Source organism: Lathamus discolor, chromosome 13 (assembly GCF_037157495.1).
Source record: "Lathamus discolor isolate bLatDis1 chromosome 13, bLatDis1.hap1, whole genome shotgun sequence".
NCBI classification, from domain to species: Eukaryota; Metazoa; Chordata; class Aves; order Psittaciformes; family Psittacidae; genus Lathamus; species Lathamus discolor.
Window position 1 is genome coordinate 10,725,537 of NC_088896.1, and position 27,555 is coordinate 10,753,091.

The window sequence follows — 27,555 nt, forward strand, 5'->3', positions numbered from 1 at the left end:
AGTCCCCAGAAGCAAAGTGTCATGGCCAGATGCGCATGGGCACAAGCAGCAGTGGTGTGCACGAGTAGGAGCAGGCAGAGTTCATGGGACACAGCCCTCATCTGAAGTTCTTATTGCTAGGCTCAGGGTAAGATGTCTGCACCTTGTGTGTGATACTCCCTAATGGACTGAGTTAAAAACCTTGCAGTAGCAGGAGTTTCCAGGAATGTGTTTTGTCTCTGTGAGGCAGAAAAACCTGGGAAGGCTGGTGGAGGCACACAATTGATGGGATTGCTCTGTACTGCATACACCTCCTTTTACACTAACCTCATTTTTGTGGCCAGCGTGGCCAGGTAAAGATCCCTCCCAGCTCTCTGGGATTATTATCACATTTCAGTGGCAGAGACAGTAGGCGAGCTGGTCTCTATGCAACCAAGTCAGAGGATGGAGTAGAACAGGAGTTTAAAACACACTGCTCTCTGCTGTGAATGCAGGCAAGTTAGCAGCAGCAGAGGGTTCTGGGGAGAAAATGAGGACTTCGAACACCTGCTGGTGACTTTTATTATACATAGAGGTGGTGGGATGCAAGGGTAAAACCCAAGGCCCAAAGCTATTTATGCTGTGTGCAAAAAGCCCTTTCTACTTTTACAAAAGCCTCTTGTCAAGGCTGCCTTAAAGGCACTTTAACTACCTGTTAGATCAGTTATCAGAGACATGGGAAAGGCTGGGGGTCCAGTTAGTTCCTGGTGTGAATCCTCCCCTTGCTTCATACTTACTGCAAAGTAGACCTTGAGCCCTTTTGAGCCAGCGCCGGTAAAACTGCTTGGCTCCCAAACGCAGCGTATTTCTCATCAGTTCTAATGCGCTGAAAGGATGGGATTTTCTGTGAACTTTTCTCAAACAGTCTTACATTTTTTTCTCTCTTTGAGAGGGGGAGGAGTTGTGCCTAAAAAAACAAACCCAACCTGTCGTTCTCAGCTCTGCCAACCTGTCAGTCCAGCCATGCAGGAGAGAGGCAGAGAGACAGAGAAAAGGAAAGGAGGGAGTGAAGCAGAGATTCTTTCAGATCTCAGCAGACATTAAGGTAAAGCCCATTTCTCATTTCCTTATCTGTGCTTGCCTCTCTGAGTGTGTACATGTAAACAGAGGTTCTGCTACCTAAGAGAGTTTTACACTAACTGAACAACCTGTATGGGAATAAACTCTATCTTGTTCAACTTGAAGCGTGTTTTGCATGTAAACTGGCAGCTTGTTACTTGTTTGGAAACACAGATTTTCTCTCTGAAATTCAGAAGGAGACTTGGTGCTCATTTGAATATTAAAAAGAGGCAGAGCTGCTATGAATACATGTTTGGGGAGGATATTAAGCTGTGTAATTTCAGGGCTGAAGCCAGCCTCTAATTACTGAAGATCAGGATAAGAACTTGTTAGAGGAGGGGAATTCTTGCAGAGCTGCCTATTGCAAAGCTCTGACACCTTCTCCTGGAGCATTTGGTATTAGCCACTGGTGGAGGCAGGATAAGAGACGGACAGACTGCAGATCTGATCCAGTTTGGCAGTTCCTCCTTTCCTCCCTTCCCGTCTGTCCATTTTTGGTGGGGTTTATCCAACTCGTCATTACCAGAGGAGGAACAAAGCTAAGGTGCAGCAAAACTGCCCGCATGAATTCTTGAGTCAGGAGGGCAGATCAGCAGAGGCACTTTCAGCTCATGCCAGAGGAAATTGAAGGTTACAGACTGTGAGAAACATTGGCTGAAATGAGTGTGAGTCAGAAGAACCACTCTGCCCCAGAGCTTGCCTTATGAGTCTGTTCTGGGCAACCACTTTGTTGGAACAATTGTGGTAGAGTGGGCCTAGTAACAAAGGCCTGAAATACAAGAATGGACTTAATTTTGTTAGAGCTGAGTGTCTGTGCATGGGGACCTGTGCGAATGTGTACTTGTGCACATTTTTGTGTAAGGAGTCTGTGGGTAGATTCTGACCCCTAGTATGCCACGAAATCCACCAGCAAAGGTAAGAAAGGAAGAATTAAGTTCATACACCTTAGAGTTGCCCCTCTTTCTGTATTTCTAAATCCTGAACAAGCATTTTAAACTGTACTTACAACTCTGTAATATCTTTGTAGGTAAGTTGAAGCTCTGGGAAGGTCATATAGAAGGCAGAGTGGTGGATAACATTTCCTTTCCCTGCTGTATATTGAGGGTTTTCACTTCTGCCAGGGTGTGCCTGCTGAAGACAACCTTCTAGTAATACTAACCCAACAGACAGAACAGGTTGGAAGACGCCAATACAATTGTCATGTTGTGGGTTGCAATGCCCTTGCCAGGGGTTTGGTTACACAGTAATGCATCTTCCTTGTTGGTCAACTTAGAATCACAGACTGGTTTGGGTTGGAAGGGATCTTAAACATTATCTGGTTTCAACCCCCTGCCAAAGGCAAGGACAGACTTCCTCAAATACTTCTGCGTGTGCCATAGTTTCAGATTGAAGCTCTCCTCCCCTGGCAGTAGCCACAACAGTGCTGTGAAGAAGACAGAGGTGATCCAGATGAGAGAGGGGTGGTCTGTGAAGTGGTCTGTCCGTATGACCCTTCCTATAAAAGCATTTGTAGTGTCCTTGCATTACATCACTTACCTTTCTCCCGGTAGTGTGGTCTCCTGGGAACTTGGAGCGGGGTTTCTTATTACCCCTGACTCATTCCCCGTGGGGATGGTGATACAGAGTGAGACTACAGCTTTTAGTATACAAAAGAAGTTCTTTTATAGACAGTGCATTTTGTAGTAATATTATAAGCTTTCCTGTTGAGCCAGAATGGTGAGGGAAGAGCTTTCACAAGTGACCCTAGGAGATGGAGAAGAGGAAGTTAATACTTCAGTTTAAGTGGGAATAAACATTCTTACTGCTAGTTACAGTAAGAGAAATTAGTCACTGAATGAAGGAAAAGAGGAAAACTCTTTAGCTTTCATGATCTGCAAAGACTTCGCCAACTGGCCTAACAGCTCTCCGTCTTCTCTTCTCTTCTCTTCTCTTCTCTTCTCTTCTCTTCTCTTCTCTTCTCTTCTCTTCTCTTCTCTTCTCTTCTCTTCTCTTCTCTTCTCTTCTCTTCTCTTCTCTTCTTTTTCTCTCTCCTCTCCTCTCCTCTCCTCTCCTCTCCTCTCCTCTCCTCTCCTCTCCTCTCCTCTCCTCTCCTCTCCTCTCCTCTCCTCTCCTCTCCTCTCCTCTCCTCTCCTCTCCTCTCCTCTCCTCTCCTCTCCTCTCCTCTCCTCTTCTTCTGTTTCATTTTGTTTATATGATTTAAAGCAATGCAAAGAAGGCTTAGGACATCTACGTGACACATTCTACAATGCTGATGGGCAGTTTTGAGATGAGGACAAGCATTCTGATGCAGTTGCTTCATTACTGCTTTTGAAAAGGTATGAACGTACAGATGTAACATGATTGGTACCTCTAAGTCAGTGAAGCTCCCTGGAGATCAGACAATTGATGTATGTACTGCCAAACACAAGATTATAGTACGTGTTGATAAATGGTTTAGCACTGCTTAGCAAATGTCAGTGGATCGATCAGAGTTAACCAGCTGCAAACTCACTAAATTCAGGCAAAGTTCAGGCAATCCATATTTTAGATGGGCTTCATTAGTGTAGCTGTAACAGCCCAACACTGCAACAGAAGGGAAGAAATAGCAGAAATACAAGTCCAGTTCTTACCAAGGTTTCTGTATCTGTATTCTGGAGGCAAAAAGGACAGGGACTGATGTTCAGGAAACTGTTTCTAAAGAAACAAACTCTGGCAAAGGAAGTGTTACCAGACAGAAAAGTTGAAAAGTGAGAAACCCTTCTGCTGGAAGAGGTTCTGAGTAGATCTGGCAAAGGTTGGTTGGAGAACACTTCATAATAAGCAGGTTTCTGGCTTTCAACAGGATGCTGCTAATTCACCTTGCTCAGTGTACTCAAAGTGACTAGGATTCTCTAGATTAGCTGCTGCCTTGCCCTGCTTTCTTATATTAGTTCCCTTCTTGCCCAATAATCTCACCATCAGCTTTTGGTTTTACTGGAAACCAGAATTGGTTTCCAGTCACCCATTGTGCAATGACAATGCCATACGCTGAATACAAGCAAGTCAAACAAGCACCACCTCAGAGTTCTGGTTTCTTTCTAAATTAGGAGAAGAACTTGATTTGATTCTTCATCTATTATTGTATTAGCAGACTAGCTGTCCCTCCTGGCTGGCAGGAAGCAGTGCTGTGTTCCAAGAAGCCGCTGTGCTTCTTTTCACAAGGAACTAAGCATTTCTGGTAGTTTTCAGTCACGATAGTAGCACTGGTTGCTCTTCTTAAAGCAGTTTAATTTGTGTTTTGAGAGTGTGGATAGGAGAGACTATGCTTCAACTACTCAAATATTATTTGTGGTGACAAGCTGGGTTGGAGAATTGGAAGAGTGGAGAGTGTTTCAGCCCTTAATTTCCTGTGGAAAGTTTCAGCTGAGGAAGCATTGAATTTTTGGTTTCTCTTTGCTGTCAACATGGTAGAGGTCAATAATAGCCTGAACAGATCTAAGAATTGACCAACAGTCTGGGAAACAAATTGAATAGAGGCAATTTCAGTGCACAGCCATTTTTCAGGCAAGTTTTCCTGCACTCCAAAGGAAAAGCAAGACAGGGCTTCACCTGGCAATGTGAAACGAAGACTCATCTGAATAAAAGACTAAAACTAGCTGGAAGTTTTCCATGTCTGAGAATGAAGGGCGCATCCGTTCCTGAGGCAACTTTGAAGACAAAGGCTCTCCAGGTCTTTTGAAAATGTTCTCTCTCTCAAACTGGTTTTAAATTGGCACCTGATTTTGTGTACATCAGCATTAGGGCATCTCCTTCGTGTTTCTTGGCAGTGACCTGCCCTGAGCTGACTACTGACCAGATCCCTGATGTGGCCTTCATGGCCCATTGTGCTCTCCAAGAAATGCTGGTCCATAGCAGCTATGGGAGAACATGCACATTCCTAACTGGCATTCTGCCACTCAAAGATAGCTCAAATTCAGACAAATCTGAACAAATGTGATGATATTCACTTAATACATATAAAAGTAGTTGCCATAAAACGCAGCCTACTTTCCACCAGAAATCTCAATGGGAAAATCCAACTATTTCTATTTCCACTCATAAGCCTTAACCAGCTGTTTGACTGTTAATGAAAATCCTTGTAGTTTTCCACAACTGAGTGAGAACTCTTTCCAGGAGTGGCCTGTGGTGAGATTTCTAGTGCACTCTTGCTTTGGATGGACTAAGAATATTAATCTTCTCATGGCATTTTGTTACCACAGGTTGCTATTCCCCAAAGAAAGGAAGCAATTGGTGCCTCCTGCAAGAAAAAAGTAACCCTCAATCAACTTCTGTGCGTTTCAGGTCACAGAAAGATTTGATTTAGACTTTGTCAATGGGAATAAGTAATTAGTGCTTTACTTTATCTACATGAGTCTGTTCGAATCAAGTCAACTGATTGGTGCAGCAGAGTTTTGGATCGAGGTGCAGTTGCCCTGGTAACAATCGCGAGTGAAATCAGAACCTTTTGAACAGCCAGTGGAATGTGGTTCTACTTGGATGACAATAGGTCAAAGCATTTTAATGGGTAAAAATGTAATCCAGTACAATAGGATTTATTGCCACTATGTCGTCAGATTGACACTATTCCTGCAAATTCTTTAGCTTGTGACAGACTTCAACTGAAATCTGTTTAGTGGAAAAACTTGTAAAATGCCATTAATCATTTTGTTTTCCAAATCAACCAAAGAGTCTGTGTGTCTCAGGGGGTTAGAAAGAGTATCTTCCAAGTGAGTGAAATTCAACCTCTCTGCACAAAGCCCTAATGAATGGCTGTTCTGGACACAATAAATGGTTCTAAGAACTAAAGGCTCATTTCTGCAGGGTGCTGAGTACTCTGCTCCAAGTCTATTGGAGAACTTCTGCACTTGCTTAATTTTACACTAACAAAATAGTTTCCAGTGATAGCTAGGATGGTTATTCATGCTCTTAAACCTGATTGTATTTGCTGACAGACAAGACCTTGCAGGATTAAGTCCTAAACCAACAGTGAAAGAAAAGATTCCCTGTTCAGTATGGCAAGGGCATGGGGCAATATTTCATCCTTTCTGCTGACATTTTTCCAGCTTCTGCAATAGCAATCCTTTTATTCTGAAGGATACCAGAGTGCTGTCCCAGCTCCTGAAATGCAGCCACAGCGAGGAGCAGCAATGCAGAACATCAGGACAGGAGAATATGTTGCCTGCAGCTTTAAGGGAATGTCAGATTAAGGTGCCAAGGTCTGCCCCTCTATCCAGGATCTAAAAGCATAGAAGGCTTGGCCTCCCTTGGGATGTCAGTAGGGGACCTCTGTCATACAAAGACCTCTAGAACCACCTGCTTTGATGATGAAATGGCCCTTAGCATTCATTGTAGGCCCACTGAACCTTCCACTAATTTACCTTTCTAATAGATGGATGTCATTCATTTCCCTTTAATATGAAAAGCAGGTTCTCCTCAATCCTGTGCTTCGTACCATGCATATCCTTTCATTGTTGTGAGGCTTTTACAACAGTAAAGCTTCAAGCTAGTAAGTATTCCTCTCTTTGAAATTATTATGTAGCTATGAAGAACAGTTGAGCCAGACAATGACACAAACCTGTTTCTTGTCTTCCTCAATGGGAAATGGGCTTTGAGTTTTGTGAGGACGTTCATAAACAGCCAAGGGTGTGTAAGGCAAAGAATGACCTCAAAGCTGAGTTTGACACAGGAGAACAAAGAGATCTCAAATCCTGATTTGAAAAACACCCCGACACCAAATCAATGGCATAATATCATAATTATCAACACGCGTCATGATGTTGTTGGAACCCACTGGCTGCTTCTGCCTTGAAACACAAGTAAACACAAGCTCCTCTCCTAATTGCTGTGCAGCTGTCAAGCTCCGTAAATGATGTTTGTGCTGGCAGGAGCTGGGAGATAACTTCATCTATCTAGCATTCATATGGACTGGAGTTGCATCCTTGCTTCTTTCCATGGGATGCTTTGTCACATTATTGTTTTCAGATTGCTTTCCCTTTGTTACAGTACTTCTGGCTTCCTTCCAGAACCTTCTAGGTTACTTTTTAGTCTCCTTAATCTGTACTTTCTCTCCTGAGCCTAATCAGCCTTGCAGTTGCTCCCACACTAAGACACCCAAGCGGTGTGGCTTGCTTTTTCTGTGGGAAACACCACTTTGTGTTTTTCACAGACTTCATTCCCTGAAGATCTTTTCATTATGAGGTGAATACAGCTTAGCACTGTGCAGAATGTTCCTGAGGAAGAATGCCACCAGCCCAAGCTCATGTGATTCGGAGCTTGTCAGGCCGTGGCAGTGATTTGAGGTTTAATTAATCGCCTACGGATTTGTGTGACTTTTGAATCCCTCTGGCTTCGTGGCAGGAGAAAGTGATGCTTTTGCTCAGTTTTGCACAGTGAAAAACAAGAGTCAAAACAAGCCAGGGAAAATACAGGATAAACATTTTCCACTTAGGCTGTGTGTAGCACTTTTGAACCTAATTTTATTGACTAATCCTTTATCTAACTCCCTATTATTCAGTCTGGATCAGGGGACACTGAAAGTAAATATCAAACCAGAGAGTGAAATTCTAAGTAGGCATATTTCTGTCTCTGGTGACAGCACCCTGTGGTGTTAATATATAACAAACAAGAGAGCCATTTGTTCCACAGGTCCGTAGCACCTATGAGAGAAAACAGAAAGTTGCTTCTCGGACCAATCTTGGGGAATTGTTTTGGCAATAAAGGCAACTCTGCTGTAGTTTAGATATCTTTTTTCATGAGTGTTGACATTTGTAATATAACAGATTTTTATTTGATGTATTTTTGTTAACATCGCCGTGATAAGATCTGCTCCCTTGTTCACAGTGTTTGCCTTTGAGAAGTAAAACAGGAAAAACACGGCTGACTGAGCAGGTTCATGACAAACATCTTGAAATGAGCTGAACCCTCCCATAAGTAGCTCCTTCAGTCAGTCGTGCTGCTGAGTGAAAAGCTTCCATGCAAAGGGCAGCCACAGGAGCAAAGATCACGGGCAGGGAGGGAGGCAGAGGCAGCCCCTATGCACTGGAAGACAAAAATCCTACGTAAAACCCCCTAAATTCACTCTCTTTATTAAAGGCAACATACATATATGTATTTTTTAAATAAGCACTGTCATTTTTTAAACTAGTTTGATATTTTGCACAAAAAATAGTGTATTGACTTGCCCTGAGACAGCTGACGAGGTTTCTGATTTCATTAATTCGTTATGATGGGACTGAGAAACCAGTTTGTAGCATTCTTCCAGTGGTTCATTGTAAAGCCTTCAGCAAGTATTGAAACTCTCTGGCTCCAGTCTCAGGAAGATTTGAAGCAGGCTTAGATTCATTCTTGTTGTATGCTTATACTATAAACAGTCTTAAGAATTAAGCACTGAATCTATCTCCTACATATGGTTTTGGATAGAGTGGAGAGGAAAAACTTCGTGTATGGAGTCATAAATGATGAGTAAAGTTTACCCCATTGGATATTGGATGTGGACTACCATCAAAGAACAGGCACAGGCATAACAGAAACTCAACTCTGATTCAGGAGGAATGTTCCCATCTTTAGAGGAATGAGTATCTTATCTAATGGTGATTTAAACCTGGGGGAGGAGGAACGACGTTTAAGAAGACATTCTGCCTATATTCATGTGTCTTAAAATATCAGTTGCTGTGTCCAAAACCTCACTCAGGTGATCAGGAATAAGCTGTGGTACAGCTTCAAGAGACCAGAAATGGAGTTGTGCAACCCATACACTGAGGTAACCATAACATTCTTCAATATATGGCCCAAGCACACACATGATTTTCCACTTCCACATTATTTTAGTTATCTGACTTCCAAAACACCACATACTGTAAGTTAGACCATTGAACTTGGGAGGAGAGTGACAGCTGAAAACCAGAGTGGCCAACACCATGCTGAGTGTGGGTTCTGCATAAACAACTCCTGAGTTTCAGGGTAACGTGTGTTTCCAGATCACATGCAGCCATGCTGAGACAGGGGCTCCTGAGGATGTATACACAGAGCCCCAGCCATCTCCTCTGCAAGGTGTTGAAAGTCATCTCTGAAAGAAGCATCCCCTTCCCAGATTTCCTATGGACCTCAGTGCAGTTAAGTAACAATATGGAAAGTCAACATTCTGCCAAAGTCTGTGAACCAAAGCAAATGAAGGTTTAAAAAAGCTCTAGTTCCTTAGAAAGTATTGCTGTAATTCCAGCAAGCCCAGCCAACTCTGAACAGCAGCGGTGGATACTGCCTGCGGTGATACTGAGAAACCCAGCAGCTAGATCTGATCCAAAACAAGAAATCAAAGACATCCCCTTTGCTGAGTTCAGGAGGGTTTGGATCAGGCCTCTGATCTCTGAAACCATTTAATATATTTCACAGGCTTCTTAAAAGTGGTAACATACATAGCTCCACAAATGTGGAAGCGTGTTCTGGTTTGGATGGAGAACCTGAAACTCAGGATGCCATGTAGGACTACGGGCCTTGCCTGAGCAGATCCAGCCATAGGAGCTATGTGGTGTCCTCTATCGGACTAGAGAGTAAATCATATTTACACATATTAGGGGTAGGCTTCTGCTGTGTCTATATTCACAAATGAGTTCTAGAAAGCTGCTCAGAAAAGGAAATAGTGATTCTTGACCCTGATAATGATTGATAAATGAACTTGTTGAAGCCAGCATTTGATTGCCTGGATTGCACATGGCAATGTCAGTCACTGAATTTTCTGGTGCTTCTCCTATCAAGAAAATAGCACTGGTATGTTGTTTGACTTGATCCTTAGCTAATACTTATCTCAACCTCTTTGATTTGGGAATCAAAAGCTGAGACAGCAAGTTTTTCTGTGGCATTTCCTAAAACATTAGGTCATAGTGGTTGTGATTCACTTTATTTACATGTTTGGATTTTTTTCGCTGTTTCCCATTTCCTCAAAGAACTTGTGCAAAATGCTATTTTCACTGCATTAGTTTGGAAAATGCAAAGGCTTTGGTGATTTAATTGCCATTTGGGATATTTTATTAGGTGGGATGAGGCAGCTTCTGAGTATTAGAGTGGAATTCCTGCTGAGGTCAGGAGCTGAAAGCTGAGATCAGTAGAAACTTGCAAGTGCTGCTGTCTGCCCTGCATAGCCCTTAGAAGTGAGTAACTGGTGTCAGACTACATCTTAGGGAACCTTCTACTAGGACTGGAGAAAAAAATCTAATGAAAAAATCAGAGATCCTCAGGCTTCCTACTCACATCTATCTCCTCTCATCTGTTGAACAGAGCTTACTCATGCTATTAACTTGGGATTCTGTTTTATTCTGTTCCTCACATGAAATACAATAGCAAGGCATCTGATCCAAACTCCACTGACACCAGCACAAGGCTTTCCATTGTGAAAGCAGCCTGTTGAATTGGCAGGATTAAAACTCGCACAGGCAATACAAGGCGTTCTCAGCTCTTCACATAACCCTTTGCTTAAAACCGCATAACCTTTTCTTCTCTTAGTTGTTTTGCTACTCACAAAGAGCTGCAGGACCAGGGAACACTGAAGTACATAGGACTGCAGGAGGTAACTGTAGTGCCACGAGCCCTGGACCTGTATCTCTCTTATTCTATAGATGTACCTGAATAAAGAGCACAACTGGGGAGAAAGTGGCTCTGTGTGCTCATGTCTCAGTGCCCTTCCCTGGATTCTTGGTTTACAATGTTCTCCAGAAAACAGGAAAAAAAGGAGTACGCTCTCTGCCTCAGGAAGCGGTGTAGCACAAGGTGACGTCAAGGAAACGGGCCCTGAGGCTGGAAGAACCCTTTTAGTATATCAGCTCCTGCCTGCCTGCCCCCAAAATCCTATGTTATTAATAACCTGTTGTGTTTTGAGAAGAGATATAACAGCACTGAGTCGTGGCAAATTACAGAGCTGAGGGTGTTGGCTCTGTTACATGAAAGTGGTCAACATTATCTAATCTGATTCCATCATTGTTCATGACCTGCCACATACCTATTGTTGAATACATTATGATATTACATCATGTCTATTAAGAGCTGCAACAAACTGTTCTACAGCTCCTTGCCAACAAGATCTGGTGGAAAAGTTCCTCGAAGAATTTCTCTGTGCCTCTGTAGGCTGAATGTAATCCATAAGGTTCAGTGTGTGGAGAAATCATACTGCACACATCTGCGGAGCCATTGGCATTAACCTTCACTGTGCATCAGCGCAGACATCAGCGTGTGAGGAGAGGAGGGAGCAGGAAATGAGAATTAGTGCTAACTCTTGCATTCAACTGCTTCACACCTAACTTGCATTAAAGTCCAGGGGGTTCTGTCTGCTGAAGTAAGGAATGGGTTTGCTACTGATTTCCAAAGGAAGAAGACTGGCTATGAATTAGATCTTTTCTGCTGTTCCATGTCTGCATGTCAGGTAGATTTTCAGCTCCAGGATGTGTACTGGCTATACCACTGAGGCTATGGGGGCTTGAGCAGGAGCAGAGACTCTTTCAGCTCAATACCAGAATGCAAATGGCTCAGAGCTGTTGGGAAGAGAATCAGAAGGGGGATTTTGAGGCTGGAAGAGGTGACAGTGGATCCAGCTACCCCACTGCAGGTGTGGGCTGTGCTGAGTCACCTTTGAGCCCCAGGGATCCCGGTTCTGCTCTAAGGCAGGCTGAGGTGGGCATCATGCTGCCGACTACATGCTGTGTCCGGTCACCTCGGTACAGGAGCTGCTGAGAGCTGAGGGTTAAAAAGAGGAAAAGAGTCCTGAGAGTCGACAGTTTTAGGTTTCACCCCTGCCAAATTGTCTGAGACAAAGAATGGCAGTGAGGCCCGAAATCAGGAGTTTCAAGTTGCCAGCACTTTCCATTTCTTATGGTATTTCAGTGTTTCCACTGCTTGTTCCTGGCTAAAGCCAGGCAGTGCATACAGTGTGAATAAATTACAATAGACATTTTCAGCTTTCTACAGATTTGGGGAGTTGCTCGGAGTGGTAAAGCAGGGGGCTGGTTCACTCTTAACCTGTCCTGTGGCTCTGAAACAGGCAACAGCCTTCGTCGGGGAGCACCTTCCAGAGTATGTCTTCTCAAACTTAAAGGGTCAAACTTCTTTCCTTTCTTTACTTGTTTTAAGGAGATCTGGTTTCACTTAGATGAATTAAATGTCAATATATCTGTTCCTGTGAGTTGTTCCAGTGTAGACTACAGCACTATTGCATGACTTGAAAATCAGTGCAGAGGTCTGCTGCTCTGTGCTATTTATGTCTATCTTTTAAAATGTGTAATGATCAAACGCTTCTATATTGATACTTTAGGTCTTGTCTCTGTACAGAGGAATTGAATAAGAAGTCTATGAAATATCCTTTTCCTCCAGCTTTGAGCTTAGTCTATTCAAAGTTGTTTTTTAACTCTGTATTTGCAATCTGCTGCTGTGTTAAGACCTAGATACACAAAAGGACGGAGAAGAAGGGTGCTACTTGTTAAGTGATGCTTGCAGAACTGTGTGTCATGGGAGCCCCTCTCCTCTACCCTTGCCTTCTAGAGATCTGGCTCTGGGTTCAGTTTGCATTCCCCTTTCCCTTGTAGAGATGCCCTTTAGTCATTTAGGGGGATCTGAGCTGAGATGGGGAACATTAAATACAAAAACCCCCCACTTGTAACATAAAGCTGTGCTTATCAGGCTCTCAGACATGACCTGTTAGAGATGAAGAATATCAGACCCCTGAAGCTGTGAACTTCATTGTGCTCTTTGTTTTGCCAGAGGAGAAAAGTGAAAATGTTCACACCATAAAGATAAGTCTATCTTGTGAGGAAAATCAGACTCACAAGCCAAGCAGGCAGTAGATTTACAAGTAGAAGCCTTGACGCATACCCTATCAAACACCTCCTTGGGCAGTCGTGTGGTGCCATGGTATGAGATACACCAGTGATGAATCATGATGTGTGCCAGCCCTGCTCTGGGGATTAGGGGTTGCATACTGGAAGCAGAAAGACTGGCTGGAAGTATTAGAAGTTAGGTCCCTTTGCAAAGAGTGAAAGGAGGAAGGAAAGAAAGAAGGAAGGAAGAGTCTCACTGCTGTCTTACAATAGATTTATTTAGGTTTTGTGGGTGGTGGTGTGTTGGTTTTTTTTAAAGGAACAAGTATTTGAGTGAATTCCAAAGCAGTTCAAAAGGTTTCAACTTGTCACATTTCTGGTCTCCGAGCTGAAAGTCTTCCAGGGTTACACAACAATGACTAAAACTGGAAACCTTTCAGACCATTTCAAAGCGAAGCAGGAAACTGAGGTGATTGCTAAACTGATGCTAGGAAGAGAGATCCACTGCCATGTGTGTGGGGTTACAATGAGAGTACCCAGCTTCACTTGGAGGTTTCAAGTTGTTTTCTTTTTGATTTCATCTCAGAACAGAATTATTCTGGAACCGAGATCTTCACATTGTTTTGCTTAATGTTTTACAAAAAGGCTGTTGACTGAAGTTGTCACTGAACAAAAATTCACCCCTGCTTGTTTACATAATGGGAAAATATAGTAATAAAATGGGCGTAGCAACAACTTGGTAGGTATTAAGTTAAGGTGCAATATGGGGATTATCCTCATAAAACACTGAGCCTTAAACTCAAACTATCAAGATTAACTTGACAGTTGCATTTAGGAAGTCTTTAAAAGCTAAACTTGATGCTTTCAAGTTGCTGTTGTTCTGAGCAAGTTGATGAAAATCAAGAGTTCCAGGTCTGGAACTCTTCTGGAACAGGTTGTTCATCTGGAACAACCAGATAAAAATGACAAACATAATAAAAAGCTTTTCTTTTGCTAGTGTTGGCTTTGTGGTAGCTCTTCACTGGGTATAAGTAGGTGTTAGGTTTGTTCCTCTTTCTGCCACTGCACTGCTTTATGACCTTTGAAATACAGGAATTTACTTACTTTTCTTCCATATCTAATTGGGGTGAAGTTTTCAAAGGTTTGGGGGGTCACTGTGCAGACCCCATGAACACAGGTCTCTAGAGCGTCTCCCTGAGCATGTGTCAGTACCCAGCACACTGAAATCCTAGCCTTGGCTTCGATAATTAGAATATGTGCTGATTTTGTGAACTCTGATACATATGTGCTTTAGAAAAACATCTGAACCCTCTCTGCCATTTAATCAAATGAAATCTTTGAGATTTCTCTATTTCTGTCTTCCTTCTATCCTGCCTAGCTTCACTGCTCCACTTCTATCTCTAACCAGTTCTTGTTTGGGAAGGGAAATACATTTATATATTTATAAGAATGATTAGCAAAAGCACTGCAAACTTCAGCACGCTTCCTCCTCTGAACAACAGAACAGTGTGCAAGAGGAGGTGCATGATGTGTACAAACATGCCCAGAAAGAAAGTGGAGAAAAGCCCATGGAAAGTAAAAGCGAGACACAAAAGGGCAAGGGTTTGTGTGTTAGTGTTAGAGGAAGGTGAAAACGCTTCCTGGCAACATCTGAGAATCATTTGCAGCAACCGATCCATGAGCTTTAGTGAGTAGAGAATGTTTTTAAATCCTCCCCCACCCCCTTTGTTAATCTTTACCAGGTAGTAAGACCTTTAATGTAATTCGCATGGTGTTCGGAGGGATGGGTGAAATGTTTCCATTTGAAAGAGGTTTGCAGTGGCTGTCAGATTTAAGTTCACAAGTCTGGTTGTAAGTCTGTGGTCTTCTCCCCTTTAAAATTTGGTAATAATAATAGTGTAATAATAACAATAATAGTCCTCAGGCTGTTCTGGAAAAGTCAGCGTGTCTCAGTAGCGAGAGTGATGAACTTCGTGGCCTCAGTACCTCTTGCTTGGGATAGGAAAATCCTATTCCTGTTTGAAAGTGTCCCCATGAATGAAGGACAGCTTGTAACACAGATTTACATAATTCAGAAACGCTGGAGGATGGGGGTTTTAGACTTTAATGTTCTAAGCAACATCAGACAATGTAAAAGAGTTATTAATTATGATGTATGAGTATTATTGTACTTGAGAGACTTTCAGAGAGAGCCTGGAAAGGTTCAGAGCTGGCTTACTTACCTTTAAGCACACCCAAAATACCAGGCAGCCTTTTTAGGTGGTTTTGAGTGGCTGAGGAGACTATTTCCTAAGACTTTAAAGTACATTTGGGATTTTAGGTCATCTGGGGCACGTCTCCACTGTGCAATGCCAAATGACTCTGAGCAATCCAATTTTCAACATGATGGGGAACGATTAATTCATATCCTGAGAGCAGTATATGGCTGTTAGAGCAGTATATGGCTGTTAGTGTTGCTCTTCATTCATTCTTTTTTACTCCATCCAGCTGCAGGGCTAGGTTATTTGCTCCTGGTTTAGGAAGTTCTGCATCACATCCCTTCCTTATTACGGACATTCTGATTGTTCTGCAAGATCCAATCTAACATCTTACTACATGGTTTCATTTATACCAGTCCAAAACTCAGCATGAGCATCTATATATTACTCCAACCTGTATTTAGGAGTGACCCTAAGTAGAGTCAGAGTTCCTAATGCAAGATGCCTCACAATGAAAGTCATCTCCTGTGTGTGACAGACTGCTGTAAAGTCAGAGTGGACTTTGCCACACGACTGCGTGTGTGGCAGCCCATGATTCTTCCCAGCACCAACAAAACCTGAAGATGGTGCCAGAAAAACACCATTTTTGAAACACGATGATTTGCTGATGGCAACAGCAGAGAGTGGAAGCAGCTCAGTAGTCCTTGATTCATGAACTGTTTAGTCCCTTTTAGAGTCCCAGGACATTTGTGAGTATTTTCAAGGAACTCTAGTTTGAATCAGTCAATAAGAAAACCAGTCTAAGCCCAAGTATGGTTTTTATTTAAGCTTATATTGACTCCTGATTACAATTTGCTTCGTTTTCACACCTCACATTATGAGGTTCTTAAAAAAAATAACTCAATAGTTTCCAGTTTTTGTTTGTTGTGAAATATGACTTATAAAATGTTAGGTCAGGAGTCTTCAGTAGACTAAGGCTACACTGTTTGTTTAAAGCTATGAGTGAAGCAAGTCATATGAATGTTTCCAAAGAGTCTCTTCCAAGAAGTATTTTTGGAAACATTAATGTTGTGTTTTTTAATGAAGGCCACATTCTGAGGCTACGCCACCATATGTCACATTCATTTCTGCCCTGGAAAAAAAGAGAAAAGAAGACCAAAAAAAAGAAAAGAAAAAAGAAATGGAAACTATGTTTGGCTTTTAAGTGTTTTTGGAATGGTGTCTATGCATGCTTGTCATTGTTCCTTGGATGAGAGAAGAGTTCTCGGTCTGTTAATCTAGTCCATCCAATATATATTACACTCTATGGGCCTGACTCTCCTCTGCCTTGAAGTGTGTGCAGTCATTTCGACTCAGGCAAAGTGAATGAAGAGCTGAGGAAAAAGACTACCACTAGGAAAGTTATTTTTCTTTCTAAATTCATTTTCCATGAATCTGTTGGCTTCGTTGTAAACCTACATCTGAACTTTTGTCAGCTGAACGCAGCTAAAAAACGGGAAAAGTACTTGTCATTTTTCCATTGCAAACTTACACTTCTTGGAAGAATAATGACAGTTTTAGCTCAGGAAAAAGAAAAAAAGAAGGAATTTAGCTTATTTTCTCCAGAGGTGTCAGTTAGAAGCATGGCATTTGCAAAGATATTGGGTTGTCCTGGCTCTGTCCCCTATCACTTCTGACTTGTCAGTGTTCCGTGTGTTAGCGGTTGGGATATGGTGGAATGAGCTGAAGACCTGCAGGAAAAGGCATTTGCCTTTTTCAGTGCTGTATCCTAGAAGTAATTCATAAGCATCCTGTAACTGATTATTTCAGCTGAGTCTTTCCTTTTTTATTGGATTCCTGTTGATGAGGTCTCAGTTTCTAACATAAGTTCTTGTTATTAGTCACTAAACCTATAGCCTAGCACTTTCGTACTGCTGAAGTTCATCTGGTTGCAATCTGCAAAGACATCCCTTCTTTCTCTGCTCTGACAGAGGAATCTCCTCATTCACATCACTTCCTAAATTTGTGTCCTCCACGGATTTTATTAACATGCCGCATGTTTGTTTCAAACCCATGAATAAAAATGTAAATGCTTTTAGGCAGCTGGATAGTTTTTGTTTGCTTTAAGGAACGATTTGAGAGGATTTGCAGGACCTAAGAGGTGTTTCTTTCTCATTTCAAATGTAAACACTTTGCTACAAATGGAACAAATATGTCTTTGTAGCACTGGCCCAGGAAAGCTCAATTCCATGACCAGCTTTTTCTGGGCAATATTGAAACACAACTAATGATGAATGATGGAGTGTTTGATACATTTTCTGGTTGAAAAACATTAGCACTGGATGTGCTAGCCATGCTACTGAAGTCTTATGTCTAAATGAGGGTGTTCTACAAGGCATTTCTTCTAATGGAGAAAAACAAGCAAACATGCAACAAAGAAATCATTAGCAACCTCAACTATTTCAATGAGAACCTTAACATGAGCGGGCAGTATGCACTGGTATCCCAGAAAGCCAACTGTATCCTGGGCTGCATCAAAAGGAACGTGACCCGCAGGTCAAAGGAGGTGATCCTGCCCTTCTCCTCTCGTGAGACCTCACCTGGAGCATTGTGTGCAGTTCTGGTGCCCTCAACATAAAAAGGACATGGAACTGTTGAAACAAGTCCAGAGGAGGCCACGAGGATGATCAGGAGCTGGAGCACCTCCCGTATGAAGACAGGCTGAGGAAGTTGGGGCTGTTCAGCCTGGAGAAGAGAAGGCTGCGTGGGGACCTCAGAGCAGCCTTCTAGTATCTGAAGGGGGCCTATAGGGGTGCTGGGGAGGGACTCTTCATTAGGAACTGTAGTGACAGGACAAGGGGTAACGGGTTAAAACTTAAACAGGGGAAGTTTAGATTGGATATAAGGAGGAAATTCTTTACTGTAAGGGTGGTGAGATACTGGAATGGGTTGCCCAGGGAGGTTGTGAATGCTCCATCCCTGGCTGTGTTCAAGGCCAGGTTGGACAGAGCCTTGTGTGGGATGGTTTAGTGTGAGGTGTCCCTGCCCATGGCAGGGGGGGTGGAACTGGATGATCTTAACGTCCTTTCCAACCCAGACTATTCTATCATACTATGATTTCGCTAACTTTAAGAGGGTTCATGCCATTCCTGTGGCTGTTCATGGGAGCCTGTCCAAATGTGAATGTTCACCAGAATGTCAAAAGAGATGCTCGCAGTGAGTTCACCACAAAGGGTTTTGATTTCTGTTTTCATCTCCATACTAGATGTTAGGTTTGATAGGGACATTTCTAGCTAGTTGAGTTTCTAGCTGCCTCATATTTCCAGCCTTACGTTTTTGAGCTGAGTTGCGTAATGAATGTCAGAGCCTCCAGAAAATTGCTTGTGATGGGCCACAGAGTGAATGTTTATTCAGATTTGGTGTTACACAGTTCTGGCATAGGGAATTCAAACAAAAATGAACTTTTTCTTCTATTTCATAGATTTCCAATGACCAAAGAAAACGAATAGCCCCTGGGACGGACAAGTCTGTTCTGCAAACTGATGCCACGAGGCAGAGATGAGAAAGATGACTGAGCAGCGTGGTTGCTATAGGCCTGTAAACACACAGGGAACTAAGACCAGTTACCAAGGCACTTGTCAAGAAAGCCCGGAAAAGGGGATGAAAAGATTGCAGAAGCGGTTTCTCCACAAGGATGGCAGCTGCAATGTGTACTTCAAACACATCTTTGGGGAATGGGAGAGCTACGTAGTGGACATATTTACCACACTGGTGGACATCAAGTGGCGCCATATGTTTGTGATATTCTCATTGTCGTATGTTCTTTCATGGTTGTTCTTTGGACTGGTCTTCTGGCTGATAGCAATCCAACACGGAGATTTATTCAATGATGAAGAAATAACCCCCTGTGTTGCAAATGTCCATAGCTTCACAGGAGCATTCCTGTTCTCCCTTGAAACCCAAACGACCATCGGGTACGGTTACCGCTGTGTTACAGAAGAGTGCTCTGTCGCAATCCTCATGGTTATCCTGCAGTCAGTATTAAGCTGCATTATTGACACCTTCATAATCGGAGCAGCCTTGGCTAAAATGGCCACAGCTCGAAAAAGAGCTCAAACCATTCGTTTCAGCTACTATGCTGTCGTTGGTCTCAGAGATGATAAGTTTTGCCTCATGTGGCGCATTGGTGATTTCCGGCCAAACCACATGGTCGAGGGCTCTGTACGAGCTCAGCTCCTGCGCTACAAGGAAGACAAGGAGGGCAGAATGACAATGGAATACAAGGACTTGAAGTTGCTAAATGACCAGATCATACTTGTTACACCAGTGACTGTCGTACATGAAATTGATAGTGAGAGCCCCTTGTACGGTCTAGATCGGAAAGCTCTGGCCAAAGACAACTTTGAAATCTTGGTCACATTTGTCTACACAGGTGATTCAACAGGAACTTCACATCAGTCAAGAAGCTCGTATGTCCCCAGAGAGATTCTTTGGGGCCATAGGTTTAATGATGTCTTACACATAAAGAAAAAATACTACAAGGTGGATTGCTTACAGTTTGAAGAAACCACAGAGGTTTATGCTCCTCACTGCAGTGCCATGCAGCTGGATCGGAAAGAGCAAGAGTGGACCCGAATTGAGAAGACGCGGGAAAAAGAAGCAGAGACATCAGCACTGGAGATCAAGCCATTCAGTACCGACCGAACATCTTTTAGTGCAGTTGCCCTTATCACCAGCTGTGAAGATCCAGAAGACCCAGTGACAACTGTCAGTCAGCCTTCTGGAGAAGTTTCATATCAGAAAGCAACTGTGACCTTAAATAGGCTATCAATAGAGTCCCAAATCTAGCTGTTCACTGCAAGTAAAAGCACTTCCAACAAATTCTCCCATCATAGCTTTTAGAATGTAAACAGTGAACTCATCTGCACAAGTATTTCTATTACAAACCTCGCTGACAGCATGCCCACATTGTAATACACTGCTGAGCTGCTAAAAGGAGCTCCGTGCTGGTTAGCGTGGGTATCAGCAACAGATTAGCATTGGCACAAGAGAACAGCTTACATTTGGGTTGACTAGACAGCTACTGCACTTGAGCAAACTTACTGTAAACTTTATTACCCTGCAGGGACCAATGTTGGATGTACCCAGAGGCAGATAATGATCTAAGCAGGGAACAAACACAATGTAGTGTGCCCTCTAGGTCAGGTTTTCAAAGCTGCCTCATTTATTTGGAAAGCCAGTTCCCAGTCTCTCTAGGAGGCTCTGGAACTCCCCACCATCACAACATTGCACCTCTCCAGCAGTTCGAACAAAGCCCTTATCCCAGGGTTACACTAGTGAATCTATGGGGCTGTTCTTTGTAGGAGGAAGCGAACTGAACCCAGTATTACTGGGTAGCTTTGGAAACCTGCTTACACCCTGCCTATTCCTGTGGGAGCCACAGCGGGATCCTGCAGAGCTTTTCCCATTTCCTATGGTGAGCCATTCCTAGAAGTGCCTCTCCCTGGGCGGCCTGAGGTAGGTGGTCTGTGAGCTGCCTTGGGGCTGCATGCACAGTTTGCTACCTGCCAAACTCACTTGCAGTGTTCAGAAAGCAAAACAAGTTGACACTGAAATCAGCAAAATCAGGTTGAGCCTCAGAGGGAAGGTGCTGGGTTTAGAGTGAGCTGTGCAATATTTTAAATCAAGTCTTTCATTTCAGAATGCCAGCCTTTGCTTTTCTCTTTCAGTATATTAACGCTTCTTAAAAAGGACAGCGATCAATCTGGAGACCAAAGAGTGTGATTTTGTCAGAACGAAATACTTTCATTCCCCTGAAATAACTGTGTTAAAATGATCCTTCGCAGACAAATTCAACATATTCAGCTGTCATCTCAATAAGGCAGAAAGGAGAATGTTAACGTTTGGACGTTGCCTGTGACATGGAAGTTCCACGCTCCGTGCATCTCTGTGCTTACTCAATAAGCAGTATCTCATCGTGCTTTTTTTTCCCCTTGATGATTATGGTTCATTTGCATTGTATGTGATTATCATGCTAATGTAAGTGTAATTACCTCTGAATTTGTGGTTACCTAAACTGGGATTTATCTCACCTGACCTCAGCCGTCAAGAAATCAAGTGTTTGCCTACTCATCGAGGCCTCTGTGCTTACAGGAACTCTTCTTCTGTCTTCACAAGGGACTTTACCCTGTTTTACTTTGGCTTTTTAGGGAGCTGAAGGCAACAGGATGTGTTCATCCTTCTCCGTTTATTGTTGAAGGAGATGAGATGAATGTTGTGGCAATGCTGCCTAACTTTAGGCTGCTAAAATTAGGTCTGACGTGTCACTCACATCATTCTGACTAATTAAAAGGTTTTATGAGCTCATCACGGTTAATGAAGAAAAATAGCATGCTGAATCTTTCTCAGCCTGAAATTTACTCCATATAGTAGCAATGCTTCATTATTTTCATGTATCTTGCATTTCTCTTTTGCTAGCACTTGATAGAAATGATGCCTTTAGGTAAAACGAAGCACATTAACAAGCCTGGGGGGAGGTGGTTATTCTAGAACTCATTAGTTAGCCAATTTTATATGCTGAATCATCAGCACCATCCATCTATAACAGTAGAAATCTGGGATTTGAGCCTTGGCAAGCATTGGGGAAATAGTCTAAAAAATGGCAAGGAATATAGGAAAATATAGAAGGGTCTCAGTACTCACCTGGTGTTGGAAAAGACACCACCCAGATTGTATAAAATAGAATATAACCTTGAAGCCACTTGAAGGAATCCATCCACACTCCTCTATCCATGAAAGATCTTGGCTGGGATACTTTATTTGATGTTGGGCACCGCGCTTTGGGAAAGACGTGGAGCAATTTGAAGACGATCCAGAGATCTAGAAGACACGTGAGTGAGGAAGTGGGGAAATAACTTCAGATGTTTCAGTCCAAAAAGGGGTTAGGAAACAAACAGTTCTCAAACACAGAACCTGCAATTTAAAAGAGAGGGACAGTCTGTTATTGTATGTGGTGGGTAGGACAGGGCTTAAACTGAAGCAGAAATTGAAGTGAACTGGGAGCCTGTTGGAGAGGATGCCTTGTAGGAGTGATACAGGATCAGCTCTTGCCTTGAATTTTCCAACCCTGTTTTTCTGTGATCCCGATTATCAGAAAAAGCAAATGTATAGCATGAAATCTGCTTAACTGCTCACTTTACAAGTATTTACACATGTGTGAGTATGTGCTCAGTTATAGAATCATAGAATCCTGGAATGGTTTGTGTTGGAAAGGACCTTAAAGCTCATCCAGCTCCACACCCTGCCACGGGCAGGGACCCCTTCCACTGGAGCAGGGTGCTCCAAGCCCCTGTGTCCAACCTGGCCTCGAGCACTGCCAGGGATGGGGCAGCCACAGCTTCTCTGGGCACCCTGTGCCAGCGCCTCAGCACCCTCACAGGGAAGAGCTTCTGCCTAAGAGCTCATCTCAGTCTCCCCTCGGGCAGGTTCAAGCCATTCCCCTTGGCCTGTCCCTACAGGCCCTGGTCCCAAGCCCCTCTCCAGATTCCTTGTAGATAAAGCTACTCAGAGAGATGAAACACTACTGAGCTGTGTAGCCAAACCCCAAATAATATCACCCAAAGGTGCCTGTTTCAGGTGCTGTTTGTAAAAGCAGTTTCCCTCGAGCTGTGGGTCTCGCTACTTTTCCCTCTCCATTATGTACTGTGTGAGCCTCTTGCGGTGAGAGAAATTCCTTCCTCAGAATGACTTTCCTGTGAGTGGAAGTACCAGGAATCTGATTGAGGGTTTCGTCACATGCTTCTTGGTATAGATAGATAGATATAAACACGTGAGCATGTAGAGTAATGTATGTGCTGGCGTGTAAGCCAACCGCTAACTGATGAGGGTCAGGAAGAAACTTCTCTCCTGGGCATGTTAATTCGTAACAGGCTACTATACAGTTTCTCCTACTTTTATCTCCAGCATCTGATACCAGCCAGTGCTGGAGACAGGATACTGGTTGAACCACTGGTCTCAACTTGTCTGGCTTTTTCTCTGTTTGATATTTTAATTTCATTTATCACAGCCTGTAGAAGGATGTAGAGTGAAGCATGCATTGCATTTCTATGAATAAAGACTCAGAAATAAAGAACATGCCTCTACCACACACCTTGTGAGAGCACGTTTTACTTTCCTTCCCTTTAGTTTTAAGCTTCCATGCTTTATGCACTGAGAGGTCATGGAAAGATTGATAAGGTGCAGAGCAGCCTTTTGACTTTAAGAGATGCCAAATCACAAGCAAACCCACCAGGCTGTAAATACATTCAGTGGAAGCTTCTTAGCATGAACTGTGGAGGGATAAGGCAAACAAAGCCCTGCTCACAGACACACATACACACATACATACATACATACATACACACATCTCTGCATCCAGAACTTGTGTCCTTAACCTGCATCCTCCTCACCTGGTGGAGGATCTTTGATACACGGACCAGACAGGAGTGGATGTAGGCATAGGAGGGATACACAAAACGTGCAGACTCCTTCCATAACTATCATTTCAGCGGGGTCTGACTGCTTATAGCAGAGGTAGTTCTTACATCCTCCTTGCCTAGGAGGGAAAAATGGAATGGTTTGGGTTGGAAGGGACCTTAAAGACCATTTGGTTCCAACCCCCTCAGCTGGAAGTTGCTCTCCCTGTTCCCGTCTTTTCCACAAAATTGTAACAACAGAGAAAACCCAAACCACTTCGCATTGGGCTCCTGCTTCCTGATTATAGCCACATCTTGGTTATTTTCTCTTGGAAAGTAGCACTATTGTTCTGGGTCAGGATTAGTTTATGTCAAAGGGAATATAAGAAGAGATTATTATACGATTTATTTTTCCAGCTTTGCCTACCACCATTCATTAGGGCAGTTGGCATTTCCTTCCCCTTTATCATGTATCATTTAGCACATATTTTGTGTGAAGCTGAGTTTTAGATGTGGGATATAACATATATCAGAGAATCAGGGAATGGTTTGGGTTGAAGAGACCTCAAAGCTCATCCAGCTCCAACCCCTGCCATGGGCAGGGACCCCTTCCACTGGAGCAGCTTGCTCCAAGCCCCTGTGTCCAACCTGGCCTTGAGCACTGCCAGGGATGGGGCAGCCACAGCTTCTCTGGGCACCCTGTGCCAGCGCCTCAGCACCCTCATAGTAAAGAATTTCTTCCCATATCTAATCTAAATCCCTTTGTTAATCTCCTGTTCCTTGCATGCTGTGCAGGAGGCCTGTCTTCAGCTGCCTGCCTACCCTGCAGCATTATGGTGACGCAGTTCCGTTCCCATCAGGAAATAACAGGTACCTTCCAGGGTATCCGAAGTGTTTGTGTGGGAAGAGAGAATTGCTTGTAAGCTTTATTTAGCTCTTAAATCTTCGCTGGTTTTGAGCTGGGAACCTGCAAACACAAAGAGTGGGTGTCTGTGGTGGGCCTCAGAGGCCCGTTTAGGGAAGCATCTGACAACAAATTTGCTTCCAAGCAGACAAGAGGAAGCGTGACAGAAGTGAAACAAGGATAAAGCAAGGAGCAGCTATAGTTTATGTCTGGGCTGAGAAGCATGAGTTGGTGGATCGATGGTTTCCTGGGGCTTAATTTCATAACACAGGAGCTCCTGGAGTTTAAAGCTTTTCTTGGGGTCACTCCCTGTGGTTGAGGAGGTGATGGGGAATCAGATAATCAGGCAAAACCGACGGGATGGACAATTCCCTTTCAAGCTCACCTTGCTCAAGATGGACTTTCTGCAGCTGTGCTGTTGCCACCTGCCCGTCGATGTTGCCCCATAGCACAGTCACCTGGGACTGTCAGAAGCGCCCATAAGGTCCCTACCCAGGGGTGTCCCGGAGCTCCCGGTGTCTCTGTGTCCTCCTCCCCGCTCCCTCCCTCGCCGCTGGTACCCCGCCGGCTCCTGCCGCCGGGAGCGGCCGCCGCCGCAGCTCCGCCGGGCGCGCACTTGGGCGCCACCTGGCGGCATCCCTTGGAGCCGCAGACCCTCTAGGCTTGGGGGGGGTTGCCCGAGGGCACCGCGGAACGGGAAGGGCCGTGGCCCGCAGGAGCTCCGTGTGCGCAGCCCCGGCTCCGTTCCTCTGTCCCCTCTGTCCCCCCTGTCCCCCCTGTCCCCTCTGTCCCCTCTGTTCCTCTGTTCCTCGCACACCTTCAAGGCTCAGTTTTGCCGCATTCAAATCCTAACGGTTTGGGAGGCTGCCCCCGCGATGGATTCCCAGCCTGGCCTACATGGCAAGTCAAACAGCGGTGTTATAACCACAGCATGAACCCAGAACCCATTACCAGCACATTCCCGGTGTTGCCTGACCATCCTCACAAACATGGCACCAGAAGTTAGTGCTTCCTATAGCTGCCTCCTCAGGCTCAGCAGAGTAAATCAGACTCAGAAAGATTCGGATTTGACATGTGCTGCCTCCACCTGATTTATTCTATATCATTCCTCTTTATATATAGAAGCAAAAGCTGAGAGGTTGCTTGATTTGCCAGCTTAGGTATATATAGCCAGTCAAAACTGGCCACGCTCCACTAGGAACTTTTCAAATAGGGCAATGATCTATTTGTGGCCAAAGATAGTTACTTCAAGAGGTATCAGTGACAAGAAGCAAAAAGCTGCTTGTTTGTTTGGACCGGGGAACATGTGTGCGTGTGCAAAGGCAACCCTAATGTTTATTATGTAAAACTACACACAGAAGGGCTCCAAAATAGAAATGCCTTAATAATTATCTCATATTCAGTGCCATGTCCACTTCTGAATGCACATTTTCCATTGAGCAGCTTCGTGCGTTCTCTCACGCACGGGAGCAGCTCCAATGAAACATCTGCTGAACCATCTATATCATCATCCCTCCTCACATCCTATCTCCAGGCTCCCCTTCCCAGCGGCGTGTGTAGGAAGCTCCACAACTGTCAGGCAGCTGCTCTGCAGCGACTACTGGGCATTGTATTTGTTCCTCGTGTTTCCCCATCTTTGATCGCAGGGTGTCTCTCAGACTTGCCTGACAGGGGAGGGACTATTTTTGGGCTGGTGTTCATTCGGCACGATGCCTGCTTGGTCCAGGTGCCAAAAAGAGCTGATGGCCTCGATGTGGCTGTAGCAGTAGAGAGGAGACTGCCCCAGAGCCTCCCCAGCATCACTGCTCGGTGCTGCGGCTCGGTGAAATGTCTCTGTTGGGTGTCTCTGGCATTAATTTTGACTGATAAATGCTTCACTGTGGTGGCCATGCACTAAAAGGGGCATTAAAGACAGGAATTAGGCAGCAGTGGGTAGGTCTCTTTTCGGATGTCCAAGAGGAAATCGAGCAAGACCCTGGTGAGTACCCAAGGGGAAACCTTCCTCACCCACCCAGGTCGAGGGCCTTACTCATGCAGAGTAAATATGACCCCACCAATTTCAATGGGAGGGTTTCCAGAGTGACCTGAAGTAGGATGTGAGTCGGGGAACAGAATTTGATGAGTACTTTACTGCAGTTGTTGGGGTTACTCCCTGTAGAAGCTGATAAGAACCTCTTCTCTTCAGTAATTGCTTTTTCCATAGGCAAAACCTCCACCTTTCTTCAGTTCATTTGGAAGGGTACAGCAGGATGCTGCGCCTGAGCTGGCAACCACCCTGTTAGAGGACCTGTAATGGGTCTCTGGGTGTTCTTTCTCTTTCCTTCCCCTTTATCCTTCTTTTTTGGAATGAATAAAGAAAGGTAAAACCATAAAACCCAGTTCTCACCAACCCCACACACTTCACACACCACCAGCCATTTCCCAGCACCCTCCAGCAAACCTATGGCTGATAAGGCAAACCAAAGCCCGCAGACCTCCTTTGGTACATTCTGTACCACAGAAGCGCAAGGATAACTTGGCAAACCTTACCCTGGCGTTAGCAATCCCCAGGGAGTAGGGTGCAAACCTCTAGCAGGGAAATCACAGCGGAGTGGAAGCCTCCTCTGTGTGTGTGTCTGCACGTGTGGAGGTGGGACTGAAATAGCTCCCATCACTTTCCTTACATTAGCCTTAATAGAAGGGGATGGATGGTGCCTGCCAATTCCATCTCACGTTTCATCCCTCTGAAATATGTGCACTTTCACCAGCTGTATATTCAGCGCAGGGTAATTACTATAGTGCTAATTTTACCTGAGATGATGAAAGCGCTGGAACAGCCAAACCATATAAAGGGAGGAGATCCATCCAGCTGATGCAGTGTTCTGGGTCCTTTTTTGAGCAAAGGAAGTCATGCCTTTGACTTGTAGATTTGCTCCTGAGGGAGGCTTCTCCTTACCAGAGTTCGCCGAAACACAACTGGAGGCCGGGGGAGAATGAGGTCAAGGATATTTGTGTGCTGGAAAATCAAAGCACTGAGCACTGAAGTGTTGCCTTCTAGTAAATTACCTTATAGAGATGAAATTACTCAAACAAACAGATCTGCTTCTTCTCTTTTCTCTCCTGTGAGAGAAGCCACTTCCAGACACCAAAAGCACAAAGATGCTTGGAAGTCT

The 27,555-nt window shown here is 44.0% G+C and overlaps 1 protein-coding gene across 6 annotated transcripts in view; it reads left to right on the forward strand.

Annotated features, from left to right (window-relative positions):
- KCNJ16 (potassium inwardly rectifying channel subfamily J member 16) overlaps positions 1-23,192 on the forward strand; it is a 38,597-nt gene extending 15,405 nt beyond the window's left edge. For 4 of the 6 annotated variants that reach the window (XM_065693683.1, XM_065693681.1, XM_065693682.1 and 1 more), the window contains one exon: positions 18,528-23,192. In XM_065693683.1, the coding sequence (XP_065549755.1) occupies positions 18,605-19,894 (1,290 nt within the window). In that variant the 5' untranslated portion in view covers positions 18,528-18,604 and the 3' untranslated portion in view covers positions 19,895-23,192. Of the gene's footprint in view, positions 1-957; positions 1,064-3,279; positions 3,393-18,527 lie in introns of all 6 variants that reach the window. The other 2 variants (XM_065693685.1, XM_065693684.1) reach the window with 2 other exon arrangements.
- The last annotated feature ends 4,363 nt before the right edge of the window (positions 23,193-27,555 follow it).